This window comes from Mizuhopecten yessoensis, unplaced genomic scaffold (genome assembly GCF_002113885.1).
Source record: "Mizuhopecten yessoensis strain PY_sf001 unplaced genomic scaffold, ASM211388v2 scaffold10797, whole genome shotgun sequence".
Classification (NCBI taxonomy): domain Eukaryota; kingdom Metazoa; phylum Mollusca; class Bivalvia; order Pectinida; family Pectinidae; genus Mizuhopecten; species Mizuhopecten yessoensis.
In genome coordinates this window covers 2192123-2219505 of record NW_018408726.1, presented here as the reverse complement: position 1 = coordinate 2219505, position 27383 = coordinate 2192123, and the positions used below count along the sequence as shown (strand labels likewise).

General features: G+C 38.1%; 4 protein-coding genes across 4 annotated transcripts; all 4 read left to right on the top strand.

Moving 5' to 3' along the window:
• Nucleotides 1–217: 217 nt before the first annotated feature.
• Nucleotides 218–3832, top strand: LOC110462493 (piRNA biogenesis protein EXD1-like). Its single transcript, XM_021516458.1, has 2 exons — nucleotides 218–336; nucleotides 1565–3832. Exon 2 carries the CDS (start codon nucleotides 1583–1585, stop codon nucleotides 2528–2530), a length of 948 nt encoding a protein of 315 aa, XP_021372133.1. The 5' UTR covers nucleotides 218–336; nucleotides 1565–1582; the 3' UTR covers nucleotides 2531–3832.
• Nucleotides 3833–9319: 5487 nt separating this feature from the next.
• Nucleotides 9320–13806, top strand: LOC110462492 (piRNA biogenesis protein EXD1-like). Its single transcript, XM_021516457.1, has 2 exons — nucleotides 9320–9511; nucleotides 10251–13806. The coding sequence occupies exon 2, from the start codon at nucleotides 10257–10259 to the stop codon at nucleotides 11238–11240; it is 984 nt and encodes a 327-aa protein (XP_021372132.1). The 5' UTR covers nucleotides 9320–9511; nucleotides 10251–10256; the 3' UTR covers nucleotides 11241–13806.
• Nucleotides 13807–16408: 2602 nt separating this feature from the next.
• Nucleotides 16409–19200, top strand: LOC110462518 (piRNA biogenesis protein EXD1-like). Its single transcript, XM_021516497.1, has 2 exons — nucleotides 16409–16497; nucleotides 17666–19200. Exon 2 carries the CDS (start codon nucleotides 17684–17686, stop codon nucleotides 18608–18610), a length of 927 nt encoding a protein of 308 aa, XP_021372172.1. The 5' UTR covers nucleotides 16409–16497; nucleotides 17666–17683; the 3' UTR covers nucleotides 18611–19200.
• A 4600-nt stretch (nucleotides 19201–23800) lies between these two features.
• On the top strand, nucleotides 23801–26527 carry LOC110462490 (piRNA biogenesis protein EXD1-like). Its single transcript, XM_021516454.1, has 2 exons — nucleotides 23801–23921; nucleotides 25232–26527. The coding sequence occupies exon 2, from the start codon at nucleotides 25241–25243 to the stop codon at nucleotides 26063–26065; it is 825 nt and encodes a 274-aa protein (XP_021372129.1). The 5' UTR covers nucleotides 23801–23921; nucleotides 25232–25240; the 3' UTR covers nucleotides 26066–26527.
• Nucleotides 26528–27383: the final 856 nt, after the last annotated feature.

The following is a 27383-nucleotide window of genomic DNA, read 5'->3' as shown; positions in this document are numbered from 1 at the left end:
AGTCGGCATCAGATCCGCGCTATCACAAGGAGACAAGCACACCAACGACCCTGTCTCCTGCATACACACACACAAGCACGCATACACTACACACATGGAGGCACGTCCTTAAATTACCTTAGCTGTTAATAGGACGTTAAACAAAATAAACCAAACCAAACCCCGCGCGTGTAGTTGTTCGTTAACTCAGGTAGCACGGGCTTCTGTCCCATGTCACCCGACTACTGTCAGGTGGCATGGACTTCGCCCCGGCTACAAGTAGTCGATAGAGTCACTCCGACTGCACCCCTGCAAGACAGCAGACGTTTTTATCTTGTAAGCTTCCTGGTGTACCTGGTAAGCATTCACTATCCTGTTACCTATTCTTATCACCTGTAGTGTGTATGTCAGGGGTAAGATTGGCGAGGGTAATGAATATGGATGAGTCCGGAACGAGAGTGTGGAGTTAAATAATAACTGGAATGTAATGTTATAACATGTTGAAAGTCTTCTTATCGGTAATAAACCGACTACACTACAGAAGCCTTGGATTCATTAAGTATAAACTGAAGTGAATTCACGGAGATAGCTTTTATTTGGCTTGTTTTCACACGTATTATTTCAGATCTCACTATGTTTATTGTAAATGATGACGAAATAACCAGCTTTCTGTTCTGTTCCCGAGTACTAAGGTAAATCGAACGAGAAACGCTATCTGTGAACTCCTGATAAGATACATTTGAATTTTTAGAGGCGTTACGAAATCACAGCCGTTCAAATGTTGGACTGTTGAGTTTTTGGTTTTCTTTACCTATCAAGAACCCCCCTTTTTGTGTATGTTGGGGGATGAATGGGGAGGGTAAAGTGTTCTTGTGATGTGTATATTTTTGGTGTTAGGGCAATATCTGAAAGATAGGACATGCTTTATGGTAGAAAACAACAGACATATTTTTTACTTCTCTGTCTCCCACACAATTGCGGTTTCATAAGTTATGCTTGCCAAGGTTTATTCTTCAAGTATGTTCATTTGAATTTCATGGGGCTTATGAAAGCCCATTTGAAACATATTTTAACATACGAAAAGATATGTATAAATTCCATACGTGACAAGCTATTTAGAAGAAATCGATTTTGCTACGCCATTTTGTCCTTAGCCTTACAAATCAATAGTAGTGAGTACTTTTCCGAGAATACCTCGCTTTATCTTGCAAATCATTCCATGGGAAATATTTAATATTATCAGATAATACTCGTCCAATGCTCGTTCAGGGTATTTAATTTCATATCAGTTGCGCAATAATTGGTTCAGGTGAAAACAGGTAAGAGATATGTGGCATATTGAGTAAATCAGGGCAAATCGCGAACACTTTAGACACGGTGGTCATTGTTATGACAGCAGTATCTACTTGTTATAATTGGAAACCGTTCAATATATATAAACATAAGTTAAAGGACATTCCATATATAGATATCAGAGACATTCACACAATACAAAGTGTATGAATAGTTATTAGCAACCTAGTTCTATTTATTCGTTTGGTCACTAACAAAGTTAATTTAAAACATGTATTATTTGTTTAACAAGCTCGAAAAGGCCGCAAGAATGAAGCACACCTTAATAGAAGACAAAGGTAACCTGACGTCAGCTTTATCTGAAATCAAAAGCCAAAAACTCCTCGCTGTTGACTGTGAAGGTGTAAACTTGAGTAGGTTGGGTGAACTGACTCTACTGACAATAGCAACAAAGGCCGAGGTCTTTGTCTTTGACATACTGAAACTCAGCCAGGCTGCATTCGACAATGGACTTTGTGAAGTTCTGGAGGACAATTCCATCGAGAAATTGATGTTTGACTGTAGGCAAGACTCCGATAGCCTTTGGCATCAATTCAAGGTTAAAATAGCAGGCGTGCTTGACATCCAGCTCCTGGAAATAATGTTCCGGAGAGATAACTTCCCTTCACCGCAAAGAACGTACAAATCGTACAGGCGAAGTGCGATGATTGACGATGTTGAGAATGTTTACGGATACCGGAAGTGCCTTGAGTTGTACCTCGATGACGACGATATGATTGAAAAGAAAGACAACGGCAAACTAATGTTTGACGACTGGCAAATATGGAAAAGACGCCCAATTCCAAAAGTTCTTATCGATTATTGCGTTGTAGATGTATCCGGATTGTTCCTGCTGTATGAAAAGCTGAAACAGTCCGACGCGGATTTGCCTCGTCTGCGAGTTGCCTCAGAGCGCTATGCGGACATGTTCAGGAGGAAAGAGGATCGAAGTAATGACTCATACGAATCAAACGCTCTGCTGCCTTTGGAGATCATACCCGAGACTGGGACTCTCGGTTTCCCTGGTGCGTCAACAAAGTGCACAACATGTGATCGGATGTTTCCACGGGAAGAATTCAGTGGTATTCAGCTGCGACAGGGAAATCAAAAATGTCGGGTGTGTAAGAAAGTCAAATTGAGGATAGATGTTCAAAATAACAGGCCCGATAGTGTAGATGAATATTACGAAGAAAGCTCGTTTGGGATTATTGATTATTGATGACCATACTTCAGTAACCTTAACAATTAGCCGACATTATTTATCTGTCTACTATATACTATATATCAGCTTGCTTAGTTCACTTTATAGACAACTCGGCACAGACCGATACTGACTACTGCGGGTGATGATCGATTTCCAACTCTTATCATACACTCTTCCAACATATATGTCCAACATTTATTTGTCAAAACCTAACAATATTTATTATGTAAAACAACTTTGTTAAATAAGATTATTAGCACACAAATTGAATTTTTAATGTCGTAGGTATACTAATATCGAAAGAGGAAATGGATTGTATATATTTTGTTATATGATTGAAGCAAAAGATTCATTTCATATCGTTTCGACATGTCGTTGTTTTGCTAACATAAGATCTAAATTCATCAAAAGATATTATGTAAATCGTCCTACTATGTTTGAATTAACCCAACTGCTAAAGAGTAGTATTACAGAGATTATAACTTTGGGTAGGGTAAATATTTAGTGCATGCGAAAAAGAAAAGGTTTCAACTACATTAAATACTGGTTAATGATTACTCTCTACTATAATAATGCACAAATATAATGTCTTTATGTTATAGGCTTAGGATTTGATAGGGTACATGATGAACGCAGGCAATTACTTCCCTCTATATCATTTATATAATAAATTTAATTGCAAAATCACTACCGTTGTTGGATTTGTAGCTAGCTAGGTGATTTACGTTCAGTTCAATGTTTCCAATGATTGTCCAAACTGATTTTATAGTCTCTTATTGTTGTAGTCTGTGTGACCGACCCAGGAAGACTTTTCCAAATATCAAGAGTTCTTTAACGAAAGGAATGATCCCACTGTCTTATTTACATTTATTTTTCTTTATTTTTGTGTGTGTATGCCTTCTCGTTCAAGATGTTAAATCTTTATCAAAGATGCCAGCAGTAACTTTGTTGGCGTGAAAATTGGTCATAATTTTGTTAACATTATGTATATCTCCTCTCATTCCTCGATATGTAAGTGTTGGGATTCCTATTTTTTTAAGACGGTCGCTGTAAGATAGATCCTTCAGTCCAGGTATTGGTTTTGTTGCCCTTCGCTGTACTTTTTTTATTTGTTTGAATGTCTTAAACTGTGTATGGGTTCCATACACTTGCCGCGTATTGCAGGTGTGGACGAACAGCTGTTTCAAGGTACATCATCCAAATTCACACATGATCTTCTAATAAGCCGCACAATGCTGTTTGCCTAGTTTACTGCCTGATGAATGCGAAACGCAAACTTCATATCCTTATTTATCAATACACCAATGTCTTTTTCATATGATATAATGTCCAGCTTACTGTACTGTATGTATGTTGAACCTGATACTTCGTAAAACTTAAACTAATAATAAACCTGAGACTTGAAACAAACACATACGCATGTTCCGTTCTATGAAAACATGGTATTTAAATAGCGTCGATATTGTATGTAATAAGTGCTTGTGTATCTACATGTACAACACTTGACGCCTCACATCAGTTACAGTGAGCTAATTCTTGTGTTGTTAAACGTTTACGATAGAGACATTTTATTTAATGTTGTAAACAAGTTGGTCTCCTTTAAAAAAGGAAAGCAATCCTGTCCGTGCGAAAAGGTTTTAAAATCCAATGAGCAAAAGACGTGTACATGTTTGTGGCTATTAATTTGATCCAGGGTAACAAACAGGTAGTATATGCACTGTAATTGAAATAATTTTACTCTTTAAAACAAAGATCTATCACCATTAACTTGCCTCACTGGGCATCAACGTGCAATGTAAAATTATAGATATAGAAAAGATTCGATGAAAGGTTTTTTCAATTTTTCAATGTCTAAATTTTAGAATGTAAAAAGGAATGATTTAAAGGGGCTGGTCGGGAAAAAAATGTCATATTTGCTAAAATGGCATACACATGTTTAAAATACTTTCTTATGAAATATACCGATTCATATTATGCTGAAATTCACTCCCTAAGAGTAAAACTTATTTATATTAAAGGAATCCTAAATCGTCACCTAACAGTCTAAAACTCTCAATTGACAAAGATCAGTGATGTAATTTTACCGCGTGCGCGTCATCAACAAGGCCAAATGTAAACATCGCGGCGAAAGAAAAAAAAGCATGCAAAAGTCATGACAGGCACGAGGTATCAATACCGTTATATATAACAACATATAGGTAGGAATACTACACTTGCATCATACATGACATTTGAAAACAATTATTTACGTATAGTATTGCTGTCTTGTCCGCTAGTTGAGTCCGACATGCCTGACAGACGGCGTGCTATTGTTGTTATCTTCACTGCCTCATTTTTGAAACAACCACGTGACATATATAAATAGATCTGCGCTAAATTTACGCGGGGCTTCCCCGAGATTTCAGTGGTCAAAACTGGACATTGCAAGCAGATCTCGACCATCATCTTGCCGGGGTATAACTTTTGGAAGGCCAGAGAACGCATTAAGACCCATTTTTTTCCCCGACCAGCCCCTTTAATGATTGCAGGAGATAAGAAAATAAAAATAATAAATAATGGCAACATCAAATGCTTGTAAATTAACGATATCGTTATAATCAACACCCTTTTGAAATATTTTTTTATATAAAGTGCATTAGGAAATTAAGGAAACTACAGTATCACACCTGTATTTAGTAATTTAATTGTTTGTTTATTTTTTTATTATTTCTCTTCCAATTAGCTTACATGTCATGCAATGCCCAACTGTATAAATGAAAATAAAATCAAACACTTTGAATGAATAATAAAATCTTAAACAACCTATAAGTTGACTATAAAACTACACAATTTAGTTGTGTAAAATACCTATAAACCAACACTTAACATTTTTGAATGTAGATAATTGTTATAATTAACTAATAATTCCAAAAAAACGTTAGCTGTTGTGTTTTTTAACACAGATGCATGATTTTTAAATTACGTATGTATCGACTCTTATATACAATGTAAACCTTGGATTATGAAAAGTTCTTTTTACACAAACAATACATTTTGTTCTGGCACTAGATATGTCTTCATGCCAAACAATACGTGCATTATTGAGTTGAAATGCATATTACATCCGCACGCAGCGAATATGACGAAGTTACAACCCGATAAAGGCTGGTATTCACCGTCGACCACCCCTTTCTTGTTAACGTGTCCCACTTCCGGTGTCAAGATTTGCAATGAAGTCGATTTCATCAACACCATCAATACTACTGACTCTATGCCTCATTACATCGTTCGTGGCATATTTAGGACTATCAGAGAGTCGTAGTTTCCCAGGCCAAACCACATATGTAGCTTATATTGCGGTATCGTCAGTCGTTTCTAAGGGAAACCTCCCACGTTCACTTTGTTCGTCAGGATGCCCCATAGCTCAACACTCCGGTAGACAACGCAAATGCATTATCCTTCTACTCATCATAACTGCTGGTGATATAAACCTGAACCCTGGCCCCGGAAATAAGTCTGTTTTTCCCAAGTAGACTTTGTGAAATCCCTGTCACCTGGCAACAGATCGGAGTCTGTTGTACCAATTGTAGTATGTGGTATCATAAGAAGGCTAGAGCGTTATCTGGCACTGTTATTAGTGTAACTCTGTTAATATCGATAGCATAACATTTAACAGTTTTGAAATATCAAACATTTATCAACCACTATTAAAATTGGATGATTCTGTTGTCTCGATTACAACTACCCTGAGTTTCAGCCCACCGCACAGTAGTAGTTCGAAAGTAAGACCTAGACCCTCATCCTTTAGTAGTATTGGTTCAAGAAGGCAGTCGTCTACAGTAGACAACACCTCCACTAATAACCCATACCTCATTAGAAATGGGAACCCACGCGTACTCACAATAAACTGTTGTAGGGAAAGGACAAATCAGTCAGAATTCAAAGCAGCTATTGAATACATTAAACCGGATATCATCTGTGGTACAGAGTCTTGGCTTAGAGGTACTAAACCAGGAAAGTTGCCAGCACCCACATCAACCCTAAACAGTGAGGTTTTTCCTGAATCCTTTATTATACACCGAAATGATAGATCATCGGGCCTGGGTGGGGGTGTATTCACTGCGATTCGAAAGGGATTAATCACAGACGAGCAACAACAGCTAGCTACTGATTGTGAAATTGTCTGGTCAAAAATTAAACCCAGAAATAAGAAGGACCTTTATATCTCTACCTTCTATATGCCCCACAGAGTGATATAAACCTCCTCCTAGAATCCATGAAGAAACAATCTAAAGGGCGCATCTAACCGACATGTGATATTAGCAGGGGACTTTTATTGTCTAGATGTAAACTGGGATACCCTGACAGTAGCAAGTGGTGCCCAACAACGGGAGGCTCAACAAGCCCTCACTGGAAAATGGACTTACACAAGTACACCATGACTGCACCAGACAAGACAACATCCTTGACTGGGTTTTCACAAACAATGCATCCCTGGCCAAATCCTCGATAAGTGTTCCAGGTATCAGTGAACACGCAATAGTGTTAACCGACTTCGACTTACTCCCACACATAGTCATGCGGAAGCCCCGGAAATGCTACCGCTATGCAAAAGCAAACTGGGAGGGGCTCAAGTCTGACTGTGTCAATATATCTCGCAGACTCTCCCCAAAAGGAGGGACTGATGATGATATCGACAATAAGTGGGACATTTTCAAAGAGGACATACGCGCCTCCATGGACAGACACATACCATTCAAGGTCATGAAGGGTCGTTTATCGCTCCCATGGTTTAACCGTAACCTTCGTCGAATGGTCAAAATGAAAGCAAGGCTCTATAATAAAGCCAGGTCATCCGGAACATCGGATCAGTTCAAGGCATTCCAACATAAGTGTAAACGTGATTTAAAAAGGCAGAATTATTACATATCAACAACACCATAGCGGAAGGTCTTGGTGACAATAACACTAAACCATTCTGGTGCTTCGTGAAATCGAGGAGACAGGAAAACCTAGAAGTTCCACCTCTGAAAGTGAATGGAGCTCTCAAGAATAGTAGTGTTGACAAAGCCAAAATCCTACTGGACCAGTTTGTGTCAGTCTTTACTACCGATACATCGAGACCAGCTACCACCGCTGGAAATTACAGCTAAATGAGTAGCTAAACTACTCTCCGGATTACAGATCCACAAGGCGACAGGACCAGACGGCATTCCGAATAAAATCCTTAAAACTGTGCAGACGAATTAATACCAGCGCTAACACGCATCATACAGTGCTCCAAAGCTACCGGCCACCTGCCCAAGGACTGGAGAAGCGCCAATGTCTCACCCATTTTTTAAAAAGGGAATTGTTCATTTACCCGAGAACTACAGTCCAGTGTCGTTAACTTGCGTCTCGTGCAAAGTCCTTGAGGATATTCTATGTAAACACATACTTCCACCATCTAGAGAAAAACAAGATTTTAACCAAACTAAACCATGGCTTCAGGGCCGGTTTCTCCCTTGAAACGCAGCTCATCACGACAATGCATGACCTTCTAAAGAACCATGATGAAGACACGCCAACGGACGTCATAGCCTTAGACTTCTCGAAAGCCTTCGACACCGTGTCCCACAGAAAGCTGCTTTTTAAGATGCAGAATTACGGTATTGATGAACCTGTCCACTGTCCATCAATAGCTGACATCATTTGTGTGTGACCGTGACATGAGGTCGTTGACGGTGAACACTCTCAGATATCATCAGTACTATCCGGAGTTCCGCAGGGGACAGTCCTCGGCCCCCTCCTATTTCTCTGCCATATAAACGATTTACCTTATTTAGTCACCTCACAAGTGCATCTATTTGCAGACGACTTCTTCCTTTACTGGAAGATAAAAACGACCCGGGACACCACCAAATTACAAGAAGATCTCATTTAATTGGAAGAATGGGCCGAAGCATGGGGATGCCATGCAATGCTAAGAAGTGTACAATCTAGGTGAACACATCCTACAACAGACGTCCGAAAGTCCTTTTCTTAAAATCGCCATATCTGATATTCTAAAACGGAACTCCAGCATCAACAAAACCGTCAAAACGCGAACTGCTCGCTCGGTTTTACCAACATAAACCTCAAACGTTGCCCAGCCGAATATCGTAGATCAGCCTACCTCTGCCTTGTTAGGTCCATCCTTGAGTACGGATCAGTCGTCTGCGACCCCTACGCACAACCAGACATAAACAGACTCGATCAAGTGCAAAGGAGGGCAGCAAGGTTTATCTCCGGAGACTTTCGTTCTCGAGAGGAAGGATGTGTGACCAAAAAGTTAAGAGACGCGGGCCTGTCCCCACTAGCAGAACGACGCCGTATGCTTCGCCCGGTTATGTTCTATAAAGTGATCGAGGGTGTGGTGCCAGCCTTACCTTCGCATGAGTTCCTGACACCAGTTAACGAAAACAAACGTAAAATTCGTCTGCGGGATTTGGATTTAAGTGGCTATCAGTATAATAATACTGTTGAAAATTACACCTAATTACACAGAATTGTAAAACAGAACAATTTAAAAACTCTTTCTTCAATAAGACCACTATTGACTGGAACCATATGACCGACATCTCCACGCATAGTACCACGGTGGAGAGTTTCAAAGGAACCATCACCCTCAAAAACTACTAGATTACCAAGCACTCCTCCCTCGACGCGATACATATTCTTAGGGACCCTGCGCCGTATATCCACAGATACAGATACAGATAGTACACCGCGTATACATGTCATTTAAACATTTAAATATAGTAACAACGTCCGGGTAGTCTATCGAACAAAGGGACATGGTGATTTTCTAAAAACACAAAGTGCGTTATTTGATGCGCTGGTGTTTATATATAGGTTTTCTATTATTTTGTAATTCTATAGTTACGAGAAAGAGGTAGCTTCTTCCGGTTCGAAAATAGATTTCCTCAAATCTATACTTTCATTATCGTTTTATGTGCCTGCAACTGTTGGAGGCAGCAGCTGTCTTTTTTATCCCAGGTATGTATACGTACTGTTTCAGGTGTAATTATTGATATTACTGTACTGTGTGTGCATTTACCATAACAGACTATGGGATAAGTTTACATTACTATATTAATAATAATAATAATTCGAGGTTCTTATATACCGCTTTATCACAACCTAGTCCATAGGTCGTCTCAAAGCGGTTCACAAATTATTATCCGTGGTTATATGTGTGATTATAATAGGCACGTTACTGTTGCCAGAGTTGCATACATGTAACGTGATATGTATAATATATACACAACCAAACGAATATCTGGTAAAGATGGACAAAGGTGGAGATGAGAAATATTTTAAGGTGAATCTCTGACCTTTATATAGGCCCATCTTCATACATAACTTCTGCTGTATTTTCCCTAAGTCAATATTAAAGTACCTTTATTTTTACAAAATCAGGATTTTGTGTGATTGGTGATGAATCCCGAAGTCACAAGGCATTAAGAGCTTCATGTATGGGTCCGCAATGAAAGTGCGGAGTGAACTTATAATTGTATTGTTAAAACTTGAGTTGTCGGTCTTGTTATCGGTAACATGAACTTTACATGTCACGTCCGCTTTAGACATGATGGTGTTTGTTATCTGCACCAGCAGTATCTACTTGTTATAATTTGAAACCGGTCAGTATATACAAACCAAAGTTTATGATTAGCTATTAGCAACCAAGTTGTGTTCATTCGTATGGTCACTAGCAACGTATTATTTGTTGTTTAAGATCGAAATGGCCGCCAGAATGACGCACACCTTAATAGAAGACAAAGGTAACCTGACGTCAGCTTTATCTGAAATCAAAAGCCAAAACCTCCTCGCTGTTGACTGTGAAGGTGTAAACTTGAGTAGGTTGGGTGAACTGACTCTACTGACAATAGCAACAAAGGCCGAGGTCTTCATCGTTGACATACAGAAACTCGGCCAGGCTGCATTCGACAATGGGCTTCGTGAAGTTCTGGAGGATAATTCTATCGAGAAATTGATGTTTGACTGTAGGCAAGACTCCGATAGCCTTTGGCATCAATTCAAGGTTAAACTAGCAGGCGTGCTTGACATCCAGCTCCTGGAAATAATGTTCAGGAGAGTTAACTCCCCTTCACCACAAAGAACGTACAAATCGTTCAGGCGAAGCGCGAGAATTGACGATGTTGAGAATGTTTACGGATACCGGAAGTGCATTGAGTTGTACCTTGACGACGACGATATGATTGCTAAGAAAGACAAGGGTAAACTTATGTTTAACTACGGGAGGCAAATATGGAAAACACGCCCACTTCCAAAAGAGCTTGTCCAGTATTGCGTTGTAGATGTGTCCGGATTGTTCCCGCTGTATGAAAAGCTGAAACAGTCCGACTCGGATATGCCTCGTCTGCGAGTTGCCTCAGAGCGCTATGCAGACATGTTTAGAGGGAAAGAGGACCGACGTTTTGACGAATACGAATCAAACGCTCTGCTGCCTTTGGAGATCATACCCGTGACCGGGACTCTCGGTTTCCCTGGTGCGTCAACAAAGTGCACAACATGTGATCGGATGTTTCCACGGGAAGAATTCAGTGGTATTCAGCTGCGACAGGGAAATCAAAAATGTCGAGTGTGTAAGAAAGTCAAATTGAAGATAGATGTTCAAATAAACAGAGAAGACAACTGGGCGAGAGACGATAGTGGAGATGACTATTACGAAGAAACGCAGATCGATAATTACTACTGCTGGTGATGATCGATTTCAGCTCTTATCATAGACTCTAGCAACATATGTCCAAAATGTATTTGTCCAAACCTATCAATATTTATTATGTAAAACATCTTTGTTAAATAAGATTATTAGCACACAAATTCAATTTTTAATTGCGTAGGTATAATGATATCGAAAGAGGAAATGGATTGTATACATTTTGTAATATGATTGAAGCAGAAGATTCATTTCATATCGTTTCGAAATGTCGTTGTTTTGCTAACATAAGATCTAAATTCATCAAGATATTGAGTAAATCGTTCTACTATGTTTAAATTAATCCAACTGCTAAAGAGTATTATTACAGAGATTCGAACTTTGGGTAGGGTAAATATTTAGTGCATGCGAACAAGAAAAGGTTTCACAACTACATTAAATACTGGTTAATGATTACTCTCTACTATAATAATGTACAAATATAATGTCTTTATGTTATAGGCTTAGGTTTTTATAGGGTACATGAAGGACGAAGGCCATTACTTCCCTTTATGTCTATATCATTTATATAACAAATTTCATTGTAAAATCACTACCGTTCATGGCTTTGTAGCTAGCTAGGTGATTTACGTTCAGTTCAATGTTTCCAATGATTGTCCAAACTGATTTTATAGTCTCTTATTGTTGTAGTCTGTGTGACCGACCCAGGAAGACTTTTCCAAATATCAAGAGTTCTTTAACGAAAGGAATGATCCCACTGTCTTATTTACATTTATTTTTCTTTATTTTTGTGTGTGTATGACCTCTCGTTCAAGATGTTAAATCTTTATCAAAGATGCCAGCAGTAACTTTGTTGGCGTGAAAATTGGTCATAATTTTGTTAACATTATGTATATCTCCTCTCATTCCTCGATATGTCAGTGTTGGGATTCCTATTTTTTTAAGACGGTCGCTGTAAGATAGATCCTTCAGTCCAGGTATTGGTTTTGTTGCCCTTCGCTGTACTGTTTTAATTGTTTCAATGTCTTAAACAGTGTATGGGTTCCATACACTTGCCGCGTATTGCAGGTGTGGACGAACAGCTGTTTCAAAGGTACTTCATCCAAATACACACACGCTCTTCTAATAAGCCCCACAATGCTGTTTGCCTTGTTTACTGCCTGATGAATGCGAAACGCAAACTTCATATCCTTATTTATCAATACACCAATGTCTTTTTCATATGATATAATGTCCAGCCTAACTTTATCTTCTTTGTAATAGGCATACGGTAGCTTCTACTTTTGTATATATATAAAATCTTATCTATTGTATGTTGAACCTGATACTTCGGAAAACTTAAAGTAATAATAAACCTGAGTCGCATGTTCCGTTCTATGAAAACTTGGTACGTACACAGCGTCGCTATTGTATGTAAGAAGTGCTTGTGTATCTACAACACTGGACGCCATATCAGTTACAGTGAGCTAATTCTTGTGTTAATAAACATTTACGATAGAGACATTTTATTTCATGTTGTTAAGAAGTTGATCTCCTTTAAAAAAGGAAAGATTTTAAAATAGAATGAGCAAAAGACGTGTACATGTTTGTGGCTATTAATTTGATCCAGGGTAACAAATAAGAAGAATATACACTGTAACTGAAATAATTTTACTCTTTGAAATAAAGATCTATTACCATTAACTTGCATCACTGGGCAACGTGAAATGTAAAATTGTAGATATAGAAAAGATTTGATGAACAGCTTTTTTTAATTTTTCAATTTTAATGCAGTTATTACAGATGATTGTTTTTAGAATGTAAAAAGGAATAATTTTATGATTGGAAGAGGTATGAAAAATAAAAATGATAAATAATGGCAACATCAATTGTTTGTAAATCAACGATATTGTTATAATTAACACCCTTTTGAAATATTGTTTTTAATATAAATTGCATTCGGAAATTAAGGAAATTACAGAATCACCCGTGTATTTAGTAAAAAAATAAATTACCCATTAGCTTACATGTCATACAATGCCCAACTGTATAAATGAAAATCAAATCGAACACTTCGAATGAATGATAAAATATTTAACAACCTATAAGTTGACTAGTAAAACTACACAATTTAGTTGTGTAAAATACCAACACGTCACATTTTTGAATGTAGATAATTGTTATCATTAACTGATAATTTCAAAATACATTTACGCTAAAAATTAGCTGTTGTGTTTTAAAAAATGCTATTGTATATCAATATACCATTGCACGTCCACAAAGCAGTGATTGCTTTCATTGAGTCAAATGAAAAAGTCCAAGTTACCTATATGTGTACAGTAATGAGGGGGGGGGGGCCTTATTTTCTATGTACAAATAAGATCGGATTGGCTTAAATTATTTCGATGTTATGTGTCTGTATCTAATGCATTCAGACTATTCTAGTGTTCTCATTAAGCAAATTATAGTACAGTACCGTTCTTTGCATTTCATTGTACTTTTGATTTCGATACGCTTACAAGTCCCGCGATTCAACACTGCAGACATGGTGTTTCTAGTTATATATTGAAATGCAATAAATTTTAAGCAATTAAAATAAAGAATGACAATTAATGTTTGCAAAGTATATTGGTAACAAAAATTATACTCACAGTAGTCACTGTCAATGATGTATGACAAAAATCAGTCTACTTCTATAAAGTAAAGGATAACGAAAACTCCTATCATACATTGAATATTTAGCTTTGTGGAAGTGATATTAAAGCCTATAGATTGTCACTGATATAAATTGGTTATCTCAGACGTGTACAGCCAGGTACATGTAGCATGTATATGCCCAATACACAGAAATTAACACAGGTACCAAAATGAAATACATTTTCAGTTGTTGGAGTAGCCACATTTTAAATATTGTTAGGACCAGAATGTGTCAAATAATAGGTGACCAAGTCCGTCTATAGTTAAAGGAAGAACATTATAAACACAAGGACAATTAACACATTATAAAATGAAACAGGTCAGCTGAGATAACCTCTAAAGTCTTCGAGTTCCTGATAACGCCGCATGTTTGCAAAACATCAGCCAGGTAAATTATATATTTTCCCGCTTTTGGTACACAAAACACATGTTAGTTGTGAAGATTACGCTTTTGATTCAGGTTCACGCTGCGATTACAAACTTTAGGTTACCGGAAATAAACTCTTCTGGTACAAGTACCTCCTTTGCTATCAATCGAATCCTCCACAGCACAGCCTGAATTGTCTCCGAAATCTTTCGAGTCCCTGCGCGCTGGAGGCCAGGAAATGAGAATATAGACAAAGCTCATAAACTCCTTATAAAAAGACGAAAACAGTCGAACTAGATATAAACTTTAACACAGATGAATCGTTTTTAAATTACGTTTGGCTCGACTCTTATATACAATGTAAACCTTGGATTATGAAAAGTTCTTTTTACACAACCAATAACATTTTCTATGTCACGTTTCGATGAATAGTACGATATGTACACTCACCTTCATCAGACAAATGACCAGTAAAGCGTATGCACACAAAGGTGTAAAATGTGTACGAGTTGTCCACAAAATCGATGTCGATTCGGCTACGCTTGTATTACCGAAATGATTCGATTCAGCTACGCTTTGTTTATACTTGGCCATAAATGTCGTCATCTCGCCGCGAAATAACGAAACAACGACATTTAAACTTAACTAAATGTCGTGATCTCGCCGGAAAATAACGGAAAGACTAACGGACGACATTTGTAACACGAAATAACAGTTGTAGGTCGATAATTATCGCGAAATTATTTCGTCTTTTCGCTCGACTTTTGTCGTCTTTTCGCCTCGAAAAGGTGAGATGACGACACTTTAGATTCACCTCACACTGTTCTGCTCGTGACCTGTGACCCTTAAAGGAGGCTCCACCCTTTCGCAATTAACCAGCAGAATTCGTTGAAACTTTCACTCCGGACCAGGTGAGTTAATAAAAAGAAAGCGAGCGGAGGCTGACATAGATATACTCACAGGCCCTCCCCCACCACCACTCCTTCCTTCTCACACTGTTTTGCTCGTGACCTGTGACCCTTTAACCTTTTCACTACAGACATGCACTTTGCTTGTGACCTTTGACCGTTTAATATTGACCAATGAGCACGAAAATCTAATCAGGTGTTTAAATCAATGTTACCATACTATGGTGTGAATACAAACTAAAGTTGTTGAGGGTTTTTGTGAGATGTCTTGTACTCAAGCTTTAACTTCAAACGTGTTAAAGTGTGATCTTTGATCATTACCTGTCACCTTTCAACCGTTACCGGTGACCACCAAAATGTATTCAGGTGTATAACTCGATATAACCATACTGAGATAGTAACAATAATTAAATATACCCTTACTAAGTGAGAGTTGGGAGGGGGGTGTATAATAGTGCTCACCAAACATCGTATAGACAGGTGTACTTAGATTATTATAGAGGAAGAGAAAGTTATATATCAGTTCCTGTTATCGGTAATATCTAAACACTAGGTGAATTACACACGTGTACTAGTACACCGCGTAGACATGTCATTTAAAACATTTAAATATAGTAACAACGTCCGGGTAGTCTATCGAACAAAGGGACATGGTGATTTTCTAAAAACATAAGGTGCGTTATTTGAAGCGCTGGTATATATGTATATACGTTATCTATAGTTTTGTAATTCTATAGTTACGGAAAAGAGGTAGCTTCCTCCGGTTCGAAAATAGGTTTCCTCAAGTCTATACTTTCATAATCGTTAAAGGTTTGCAACCGTTGGAGGCTGCATTTGGCTCTTTTTTATCATGAGTATTATGAGTAATATTTTAAGGTGAATCTTTGGCCTTTATATAGGTCCCTCCCCCTACATAACTTCTGCTGTATTTTCCCTAAATCAACATTAAAGTTCTTTTATTTTTATAAACTCATGTTATTGTGTGATGAATTCCCGAAATCTCAAGGCAATTAATAGGTTCATGTATGGGTCTTCTTATCAGTAATAAACCTAATAAACTACAAGAGCCTTGGATTTATCAATTGTAAACTCTAAATCTAAATATCTACATACTATTTACATGTCACGTCCGCTGAATCACGTGGCTTGGCTTGTCTCACACATATTTGAGTACATGTCACTTAAGTTTGTGACGTGTATTCTACTGCACGTGACTTTACTTTATCAAATATATTTTAGTACATATCACTTCAGTGGATTCACGTAAACTCTGGTATATTTCGTTTGGCTCCATTATGCTTGTGGCAATTGATGAAATAACCAACTTTCAGTTTTGTTTCTGAGTACTAAGGTAAAACGAAAGAGAAATGTTAGCAGTGAACTCCAGACGAGATGAATTGTGTTTTCTTAACCTATCAAATTCCCTATTTGTGTGTGTGTTGCAGGGTGACTGGATGTGTATTCCCTTTGTGTGTGTGTATGTTGGAGGGTGAGTGGGGATGTGCATTCCCTTTGTGTGTGTGTGTTTGTGTGTGTTGGAGGGTGAGTGGGGATGAGTGTCTTGTGGTGCGCATGGTTTAGGTGTTACGGCCACATCTGAAATTGATAGGACATGCTTCCTGAAAACAACAGACATATTATTCACTTCCTTGTCTCCCTCTTGACGTTTCACAATTGCGATCATTATAAGAAACGACTGACTTTCATTTCATTTTATAACATTTTGTTGATAATATCGAACCGATCATTTCTGTGGGGAGCTACATATTGGCCAACTATAACATAAACCAGTCCAAATGAAACGTTCACAATCAGCTAGTTTTTATATTATTTTAGTTATGTGAACTATAGCGTCACGTCAAAAGCGTTCGACCGGATGTATTCTTCGTCTATTACCCCTTTTGTAATTAAAATTTCAAGGGAGGTAATAAAAGCCCCATTGAAACACAATTTGCAACATACGGAATTATTTCTTTTTAAATAATTACATGGAAATTAATTACATACATTTGTGTTGGCTGATTTTCGGTATATGACAAGTTATTCAGAAGAAATCGATTTTGCTACGCCATTTTGTCACCTGGCTTACAAATCAATAGTATTGATTTCTTCTCCGAGGATATAACTCGCTTTATCTTGCAAATCATTCTACAGCATTTATTTTTAATATTGTCAGATAAATACTCAGTCAATTCTCGTTCAGGGTATTTTATTTTTATTTATGTTGCATAATAATTGCTTCAAATGAAAACATGTACAGATTTGTGGCATATGGAGTAAATCAGGGCAAATCGCGAACACTTTAGACACGGTGGTGTTTGTTATGACATCAGTATCTACTTGCTGTAAGTGGAAACCGGTCAGTATATATATACATAAGTTAAAGGACATTCGATATATAGATATCAGAGACATTCACACAATACAAAGTGTATGAATAGTTATTAGCAACCTAGTTCTATTTATTCGTTTGGTCACTAACAACGTTAACTTAAAACATGTATTATTTGTTTATTAAGATCGAAAATGCCGCAAGAATGAAGCACACCTTAATAGAAGACAAAGGTAACCTGACGTCAGCTTTATCTGAAATCAAAAGCCAAAAACTCCTCGCTGTTGACTGTGAAGGTGTACACTTGAGTAGGTTGGGTGAACTGACTCTACTGACAATAGCAACAAAGGCCGAGGTCTTCATCTTTGACATACAGAAACTCGGTCAGGCTGCATTCGACAATGGACTTCGTGAAGTTCTGGAGGACAATTCCATCGAGAAGTTGATGTTTGACTGTAGGCAAGACTCCGATAGCCTTTGGCATCAATTCAAGGTTAAAATAGCAGGCGTGCTTGACATCCAGCTCCTGGAAATAATGTTCCGGAGAGATAACTTCCCTTCACCGCAAAGAACGTACAAATCGTACAGGCGAAGTGCGATGATTGACGATGTTGAGAATGTTTACGGATACTCGAGTTGCGTTAAGTTGTACCTTGATGACGACGATATGATTGCAAAGATAATCAAAGGCAGACAAATGAATGACGAAATAGCGAAAAGACGCCCACTTCACGAAGTTCTTGTCCAGCATTGCGTTGCAGATGTATCCGGATTTTTCCTGCTGTATGAAAAGCTGAAACAGTCCGACGCGGATTTGCCTCGTCTGCGAGTTGCCTCAAAGCGCTATGCGGACATCTGGAGAGGGAAAGAGGACCGATCTTTTGACGAATACGAATTTACCGCTCTGCTGCCATTGGAGATCATACCTGAGATAGGGACTCTCGGTTTCCCTGCTGCGACAACAAAGTGTACAATATGTGATCGGATGTTTCCACGGGAAGAATTCAGTCGTAATCAGCTGCAAAATGGAACTCAAAAATGTCGGGTGTGTAAGAAAGTCAAATTGAGGATAGATAATCGAAACTGGGCGGGGAGTGACAGTGAAGATGAACTTTTTTTTTCTCAAAGTTAACTATTAAATCTGTACAAGCAGGTGTAGGAGTGTTACACCACTGCAAAGGACCACAAACTGCAAGTGTTTTAATAATTATTTCACCTAAGCCTACCCCATCCGTATCTTTAACATCTCTGCCTGCAACTAACTAACTAAAGGGAAAAACCTACTTTTGTCAAATAGTGAACGGGAATCCCCAATGATGATTAAATCCGGTAACATCGACCATTGCTGCGTCCTATGATTTTATCCCTGTCTGAAATGTCACACTATATCTCCTGTACGTGATAAGGACAGCTTAGTTTAGCAAAGGTACTGATGATCCTACTTCAGTAACCTTAACAATTAGCCGACATATTTAATCTGTCTACTATATACTATATATCAGTTTTGCTTGGTTCACTTTATAGACAACTCGGCACCGACCGATACTGACTACTGCGGGTGATGATCGATTTCCAACTCTTACTATACACTTTTCCAGCATATGTCAAAGATTTATTTGTCCGAACCTATTAATATTAATTGCGTAGAACATCTTTGTAAAATAAGATTACAAGCACACAAATTCAATATTAAATGTTTTGAGTTACGCATTAATAAAATCGAAAGAGGAAAGGGATTGTGTACATTTTGTTATATGTATGATGCAGAAGATTCATTTCATTTCATTTTCAAATGTCGTTGTTTTGCTGACATAAGGTCTAAATTCATCAAAATATATTATGTTAATCGTCCTACTATTTTTTAATGTATCCAACTGCTAAACAGTAGTATATCAGAAATTAGAAATTTGGGTAGGGTAAATATTTAGTAAATGCAAACAAGAAAAGGCATCAACTACATTGATTACCGGTAAATGATTACTCTCCACTAATATAATGTACAAATATATTGTCTTTATGTTATATAGGCTTCGGATTTGATAGGGTACATGATGGACGCAGGCAGTTACTTCCTTCTACGTCTATATCAAATATATAACAATTTCAATTTAAAAATCACTACCGTTGTTGGATTTGTAGCCAGCTAGGAAAACTGATTTCGTAGTCTCTAATTGTTGTAGAATGTACATAGCGTCAGCGTCCTCCGTTTCATTCAAAACGCTACTAGTGCTGAACAGCTTTATTGGTTTTGACCAAATTTAGCCAGGAGCATCCTTGGGCAAAGGGGACTTAATTTTGTATAAACTGAGGATGTGGCCCTCTGGGTGCTCAGGAGTGGGCCCAATAGGGAAATTTGAGGTTTAAACCTTTAAAATTCTTCTTCTTCTGTACCATTGGAGGTATTTTATCCAATTTGGCCTGAAGCATCCTTAGGCAAAGGGACTCAACTTTGTTTAACAGGAGGTTGCGGCCCCTCTGGGTGCTGAGGGGCGGGGCCGAATAGAGGAATTTGAGGTTTAAATCTTTAAAATCTTTTTTCTTCTGCACCATTGGAGAGATTTTATCCGAATTTGGCCTGGATCATTCTTGGACAAAGAGGACTCAATTGTGCATAAACTGAGGGTCTGGCCCCTCATGGTGCAGAGGGGTGGGGCGTAATAGGGGAATTTGAGACTTACACCTTTAAAAAATCTTGTTCTTCTGTACCATCGGAAGGATTTTATTCAAATTTGGCCTGAAGCATCCTTGGACAAAGGGGACAAAATTTTGTATAAATGGCGGGTGTGGCCCCTCTCGATGCTGAGAAGCGGGGTGTCATGGGGGACTTTGAGGTTTAAACCTTTAAAATCATCCTTCTTCTGTCCCATTTGAGGGATTTTATCCAAATTAGGAAATAATGTTTTTATTAATTGAGGATGGGGCCCTGTGGGTGCTGAAACGAGGGGCCCAATAGGGGCATTTGAGGTTTAAAGTTTTTAAATCCTTCTTCTTGTAAACCATTAGAAGGATTTTATCCAAAGTTGGCCTGGAGTATCCATATGCCAAAGGGACTAAACTTTGTATAAACGAATCAGGGTGTTGTCCATTTGCGTGCAGAAAGGCGAGGCCCTAAAGGGGAATTTGTGGTTTAAATATTTAAAATCCTTTTTTCTTCTTAACTATCAGAGTTATTTTAACCAAATTTGGTCTGGAGCAACCTTTTCAGAAGGGGAATAAGCTTGATATAAACGTAGGGTGTTGCCCCTCTTGGTGAAGAGAGATTGGGCCCAAAAAGGGAATTAGAGGTTTAAATCTTTAAAATCCTTCTCCTGCAGTATGAATTGAGTTATTTTAACCAACTTTTATCCAGAGCATACTTCTTTAAGGGGGATTCCATTTCTCTTAACAGCTGTCCCCCTGGGAGCAAAGGGGAAGGGTCCAGTAGGGGGAACATGGTAATAAATGTTCAACATCCTTTTCAACATACTCATCCTTTATTTGGAGGGTTTTAACCAAATTTTGTGTAGAGTATCCTTGGAAAAAAGGGACTAAATTCTGTATAAATAGATGGCTTAGGGGACAGGGGTGCTGGCCCAATAGTTGAAATTGATGTTAATCCACCCAAATTCATAGGGACACAAAGAAGGGACCTCATGAGGAACGGGTGTTGCTGAGAGGCCGAGACAATATTTCAAATAGTATTAATAAGAATAATTTTCCATGGTCGTTTTTTATCCTGGTGAAGATTCAGGCCCTCTGGGCCTCTTGTTATTTTATGTTGAAAATAACAATAAAGACAAATGTTATACATTCCTAATACAGAAACGAAAACAGTCGAAATAAATATAAAATAAAACAAAGAAGCATGATTTTTAAATTACCAAGGACTTGACTGTTGTATACAATGTAAATATTGATCCCTTAAAAAACTTATTTATTTCGGATGAAATGCATTTTGAGAATAACGTTTACATTGTGTATAAAGAAAACAAGAGGTATGGAAGGCTTGTATCGCTAACCTTGATCTTTTCAGTAATAATGACAAAATAATTGTTTCAATTGTATAATTGATATTTCCAATTTGAGTTTTCCTCTCGGTACCAAGGGAAACAACGTCTCCATTATAACATTTTATCCATTGGTCTAACGGATCCTTAAAATAACAAACTTGGTTTAAAAACAGTCAATTGGTCGAAAGGAATAGGCTTTCAAAGATTAAACACCAAATTCCCTCCAATCTGACACTGCCCTCAGCTCACGGGAGAGTGAAACTCTTTCTTCATATACAAAGTTTTATTTCAAGATTTCGATGTACAGGTATGCATCGAAAGCAAACATATTTGGGATTTATATTTATGTATGTGAATATGGTTATAGGATCGGGTTATGACATCGTAAAAATAACTCGGATGGGTCGTGATTACGCGAACGAACAGGAGCAAGTGTGCAGGAAACGGAGTTGTCTAGACCATCTTCACTCCACACAAAATATCATAAATAATAGAAGGTTGTTCAAACAATCAACTTTCACATGCTCCGTCGACCTGAGAAAAGCATTTGATACAGTGAACAGGAATTCCCTGTGGTATACACTGATGTCGATTGGAGTGTCCGGTAAATGCCTCGGCGCGATCTAAGCATTGTACAATGATGTTAAATGTGCAATAAGCCTTAATTATCACCTTACTGATTTGTTTAGTGTTACACAGGGGGTAAAACAGGGGTGCAACGTATCGCCGACATTGTTTTCAATGTATGTCACGACTATTGGTATCTCTCCTACTATACGCGGATGACATTGCACTCATGGCCCCAAATGAACTCTCTACAACTCATGCTAGACAAACTTAACGAGTGGTGTATCGGTGGCGTTTTCAGATTAACCAATCAAAAACTTAAGTAATCTACTTCCATAACCCGTCGGTATCCCAATTTATATTAAGATATTCTTGTGGTAAGTTAGACAGTCAAATCACGGACCGGCATAGATATTTGGGCCTGTGGTATACAGAACATTTCGACATGACGTTGACAGCACGTGCACTTTCCAAGTCAGCTGGTAAAGCATTATGTGTACTTTAAACGAAATTCATATCAGGTGGCGGTATGACGTATAATGTGTTCAAGTCTTTAAATGATTCCCTTATTGAACCTGTTCTCTTTTATGGGTCATTTAAGGACGTACCAGGGTTTGGTGGTGGATGAAAGCCGGAGTTCCCGGAGAAAACCCACCGACCTACGGCCAGTACCTGGCGACTGCCCCATGAAGGTCTCGAACCAGCGACCCAGTGGTGGTGGGCTTAGTGGTAGCAGAATGTCAGACTTGGCCACCGCAGCCCTTGATTGCCTATATAACTTTATAGTTGTATAAACTTACAACATATTATGTATATATTCTCTGTGTATTTTAAAGGTAAGATACAAAGCAGATGTAAGTATAGGACGTTGTATCACATATAATCATGTTTATGGTACTGAATGTTTTATCATACAACTCAACCGGGACTCCTTTTCAACTGGACATCGATAGTTGTCCGTTGATTAAAGCAAGGAATTGAAACAGGAATAAGGTCTGGACATGTTCACAATAATTATCACGCTGTGGTAACGGGGCTTGATTATCCTTTCCATTATATCGTAAAGTTTTTCCGACACAGTGATCATGTGCATTTTCTGGTAGTGATACTGTTGAACCCAAGTGCTTTAATGTTCAAGTTTTAATTTTAATGATTTAGAAAATTTAACTGTAATAAAATTCCCCACGGGAAATCATAAACCTCATGAAAAAATGATATGGCCAATACCAGAATGTTTTGACATTTCAGATATGCACGATCAGAATAGAAAACAGATAGAAAGATGACGAGACACCGTTCAAACACACACACTCATCTGGTATTATGAATATGTTGACCTACATTTGGCCTTAGTCGTGATAGCCACACTTATTTATATTTTTAAGTAGTTTAACGCGCCATCCCTTCTGTTTGAACAGTAGCTGGACACTGTTCGATTCCACCTTTTCGGCCGATAGAATTTTGTTCGCATATTGAATCAATTACCCGATTTTACAGACACTTTTTGTGCAGTCTGATGTTACAAATTTAATATATAAAAAAAGATGAATAGGATTTGTAAAAACATACCCTTTAAGATACCCTTTTCTAGATTATACTATAAAATAGCGTTTGTTCCTATTTCTTATTTTATCCACTCCTATTCTACATAAAAAAACCTCATGAATAGAATATCACATCAAAGTTTTCATTTTAGATCATCAACCTGAAATAACACCTAAAAAAACCTATTAATATATAATACTTCTAAAACGAAAGTACCTTCTTGTAGCTAACTCCGAAGCAGTCAACCGCAATCAGTTTGGATTCGCTGGAAGTTTTGGGTTTTCCCATAGTTTACTGGATTCCTTTCAGTAACGATTATACCACATCGACACCACAACCAGGGTTTGTAATTTGTTTGTGGAGTTATATTTCGGCAAAAAAATACTTTTTTTTATTCTGTATAATTGAGTCATGGAATTATGTTGCAAAATATCGTCTAATATAAAAGGAAACATTTACATTAGTAATTGAGACAACCGGTAGACACCTACCTTGGCAATATAACATTACATTTTATAATACTCTGACGCAGAGGTAAAGGCATACCTTCACATTGTAACATGTAAAGTTGTATGATATAATAATGTAAAACGACACCATTGGTGAGCTGTTTGTCGCTGAGACTCGCGTAGAGTGTATTTCAAAATCAGCCAAGCGTGTCACATTTGCATTTGTTGTAGATAGTTTGCAATAACAAGCATGCATAGGACGTTGATAACATGTACTCTATACACAGATATATTAACTGGTGATTCGGGTACACATGTGTATAGACGTGTAGCTGTATGTATGTGTACTCAGATCACAATGACCTGTCCTGTTGACCTATATTACCATAATCAATATCTATATAGCAAGTAAGCGCAGATCTATCGATCAATGGCAGTTATCACTGCAACCGCCCCAGAGTTACAGGTATAACAGTTGTGATATTCCGGGTCGTGTACGCTGTACTCGATAGACCTAAACATTTCACGATCAGTAAAACGAGGGAGGTCATTTTGTTCTGACGAAATGTGTTGTTTTCGGAATGAGATCCGTCTGGTGTTTTAGTTAGGTTTGGTTTAATTTTGTTTTACGTCCTATTAACAGCTAAGGTCATTTAAGGACGTGGGATCCGTCTGGTATTATACATACACGGTGACGCTACTGGTATGTTTTGTAAACGAACAGATTTTTAAAACTGTTAATATGCAAAACAATCTAAATTTTAAATTGCATAATTGTATTTCATTTTGAAACAACAATTATGAAATGCGTTTATTAACAAACATCTTGTAAATGCAGGAAATATCTTCATTCAAATACATAACAAAACATGCACACAAACACATTACGTTGAACCACCGCTAATCTAGTAGCCCGACTAGTTTCCCCCGTAATATACTTGTTCATTTGAATTGATCCACGAAACAAAAGGGAGATGTGGCTGTATTGTCGAGGCTGTTTCTAAACTATAATCAAGTTTTCACGTTTATTACAAAAGTCGAAGCATTAATTTAAACATAACGTTTATAAAACGTCAGAAATACTAGAGCATCGCATTAATCTTTTCCTTAATAGGACTTCAAGTCTTCAAGCATATTTGTTTGAACCTTAATTGCAAACGTAAATATATGTGATTTCTAATTGTAATGTACGTGCTACTTCAGGCTCAAAGGATGGCTCACAAAATGCCGGAAGAGATTTGCTGTCACGTCGTTGACGACAATGCCTATGTAACGGAGGTTGTGCTCGAAGTAAAAAGCCACGAACGTATTGCTTTGTTCTGTGAGGGTGTGGAGGTTAGCAGAAAGGGTCAACTTTCAGTCATTATCATAGGAACCACAACAAAAGTGTACATCTTTGACATTTTAAAACTAGGCAAAGAAGCATTCAACAATGGACTTCGAGATATCCTTCAAGATAAAACCAAAGAAAAGCTCATGTTTGACTGTCGGGAGGACTCGGACTGTCTCTATCATCAATTCAAAGTGCAACTTTCCGGCGTGCTTGATCTGCAACTACTGGAAGTGATGTATCGGAAGACATCATCTGCGCCGTCCTCAATAGATGGTGCGTGTCCATCTCGGAGAAGTGAAATGGTTGACGCCATAGACAATGTTACCGGCTTCGTGAAGTGCATTGAAGTACATACAAAAGATAAAGATGTGCGCAAAGCAATGGATAGAAGCTGGATCGGGTATGACGGCAAAAAATGGCTAAAAAGACCTCTGCAACAGTCCATAGAAGTCTACTGTTGCGCCAAGACATCTGCAATGTTCACTCTGTTTGAGAATCTCAATGGGCATGGGGAGAATCTACCGCGCCTTCGTGTTGCTTCTGAACGGTACGTTAACTTGCTAAAGGACATACCACAGAGGCGGTTCGATAGACTAGAGACTCATACATTCCTACCACTGGACATCATCCAATTGGAAGGGACTCTGACATTTCCGTTAGCGAATACAAAATGTGTTATCTGTCAGCGTCTGTTTACTAGGTAAGAATTCAGTCGGACGCAACTGCGTAAAAAGCAGCAGAAATGCCGGGTGTGTAAGAAAGTACTATTTCTTCAGCGCACAGAGAGGATTCGAGAAAAAGAATATGAGCGAGAATGTTCGAAACGCGACGAAGATTACAATTATCCGTCAGACGAACCTCAGACAGAATTGCAACAACGGGAAGAAGACTACGACGAATACGGAAATCATTTTGACGATGACGAGATATCAAGCGACGAGCTCGAACACTTAGACGATTGGTAATGATTTATATACGGAAGCCATTTTGACGATGACGAGATATCAAGCGACCAGCTGGAACACTTAGGCGATTGGGAATCATTTCTTACTTTTGTAACTGGTGACTTTATCAAACAGATAACAACGTGATTATAAATGTATTTATTAAAGGACTTCCCATCATTCGTAATACACATGTTTTTCTTGTCGTATTTTCGTGTCGTCATTTCCGTATTGCGTATCGGGTATTCCATTACCGTAGTGTAAATTATAGTAACACCGGGTAAACAATAGTATACGTGCGTGTCGATGATATGGCAACACCCGATATCGATACTTAACTTGGAAATGTGTAATCACACGTACTTCAGAAATAAAGCTCATGATACAATGACATTAATTAAACTCACGGGAAGACACTGACATAAGATCAGACGACTTCAAATAGGTCGTATACGAGGCGCATGGAATACAGACTGATGTGTTTTGTTTACCGGCTCACCTGTACATATCACGTGTTAACAGTAGTTCACAAGCTCGGGGTCGCTAGGACTTTTGTTGTCGACCGAGTTACGCTCTGTCAGATCAATCATTTCACAAATGCAATTACAATGACTGTGAAAATAGTTGCTTGTAAAATATCAAGGGTGGAGCCTCCTTAACTACAGCACAATAAAAGGAATGTCTTATGACATTGTAAAACATGTACAATTATCTGAAACATCTGTGTGGGTATGTGTGTGTGTGCGTATGTGTGTGTGTGTGTGTGAGAGAGAGAATACTAAACTGAGATGATTTTAACACAATCGCGTGTGTCGGTAATCAAGTAATGCGAGATATTAAAAATATCATTAATTCTCCACAACAATCTTCATATAATATAAACGATAAGAAAACAGCATAAAAAGAAAGGAAGCGCGGAGGATCTGGTAGATATAAAGTTCACCGTATCTGTTAACAGATATAAGCGTTAACGGGAAATAATAACTTTCTCTTTCTCTATATTATCTTACACATTTCTGTCTATACGACGATCGGTGAGCATTATTGTTAACCCCAGTGAGGGATGGGGGTGGGGGTG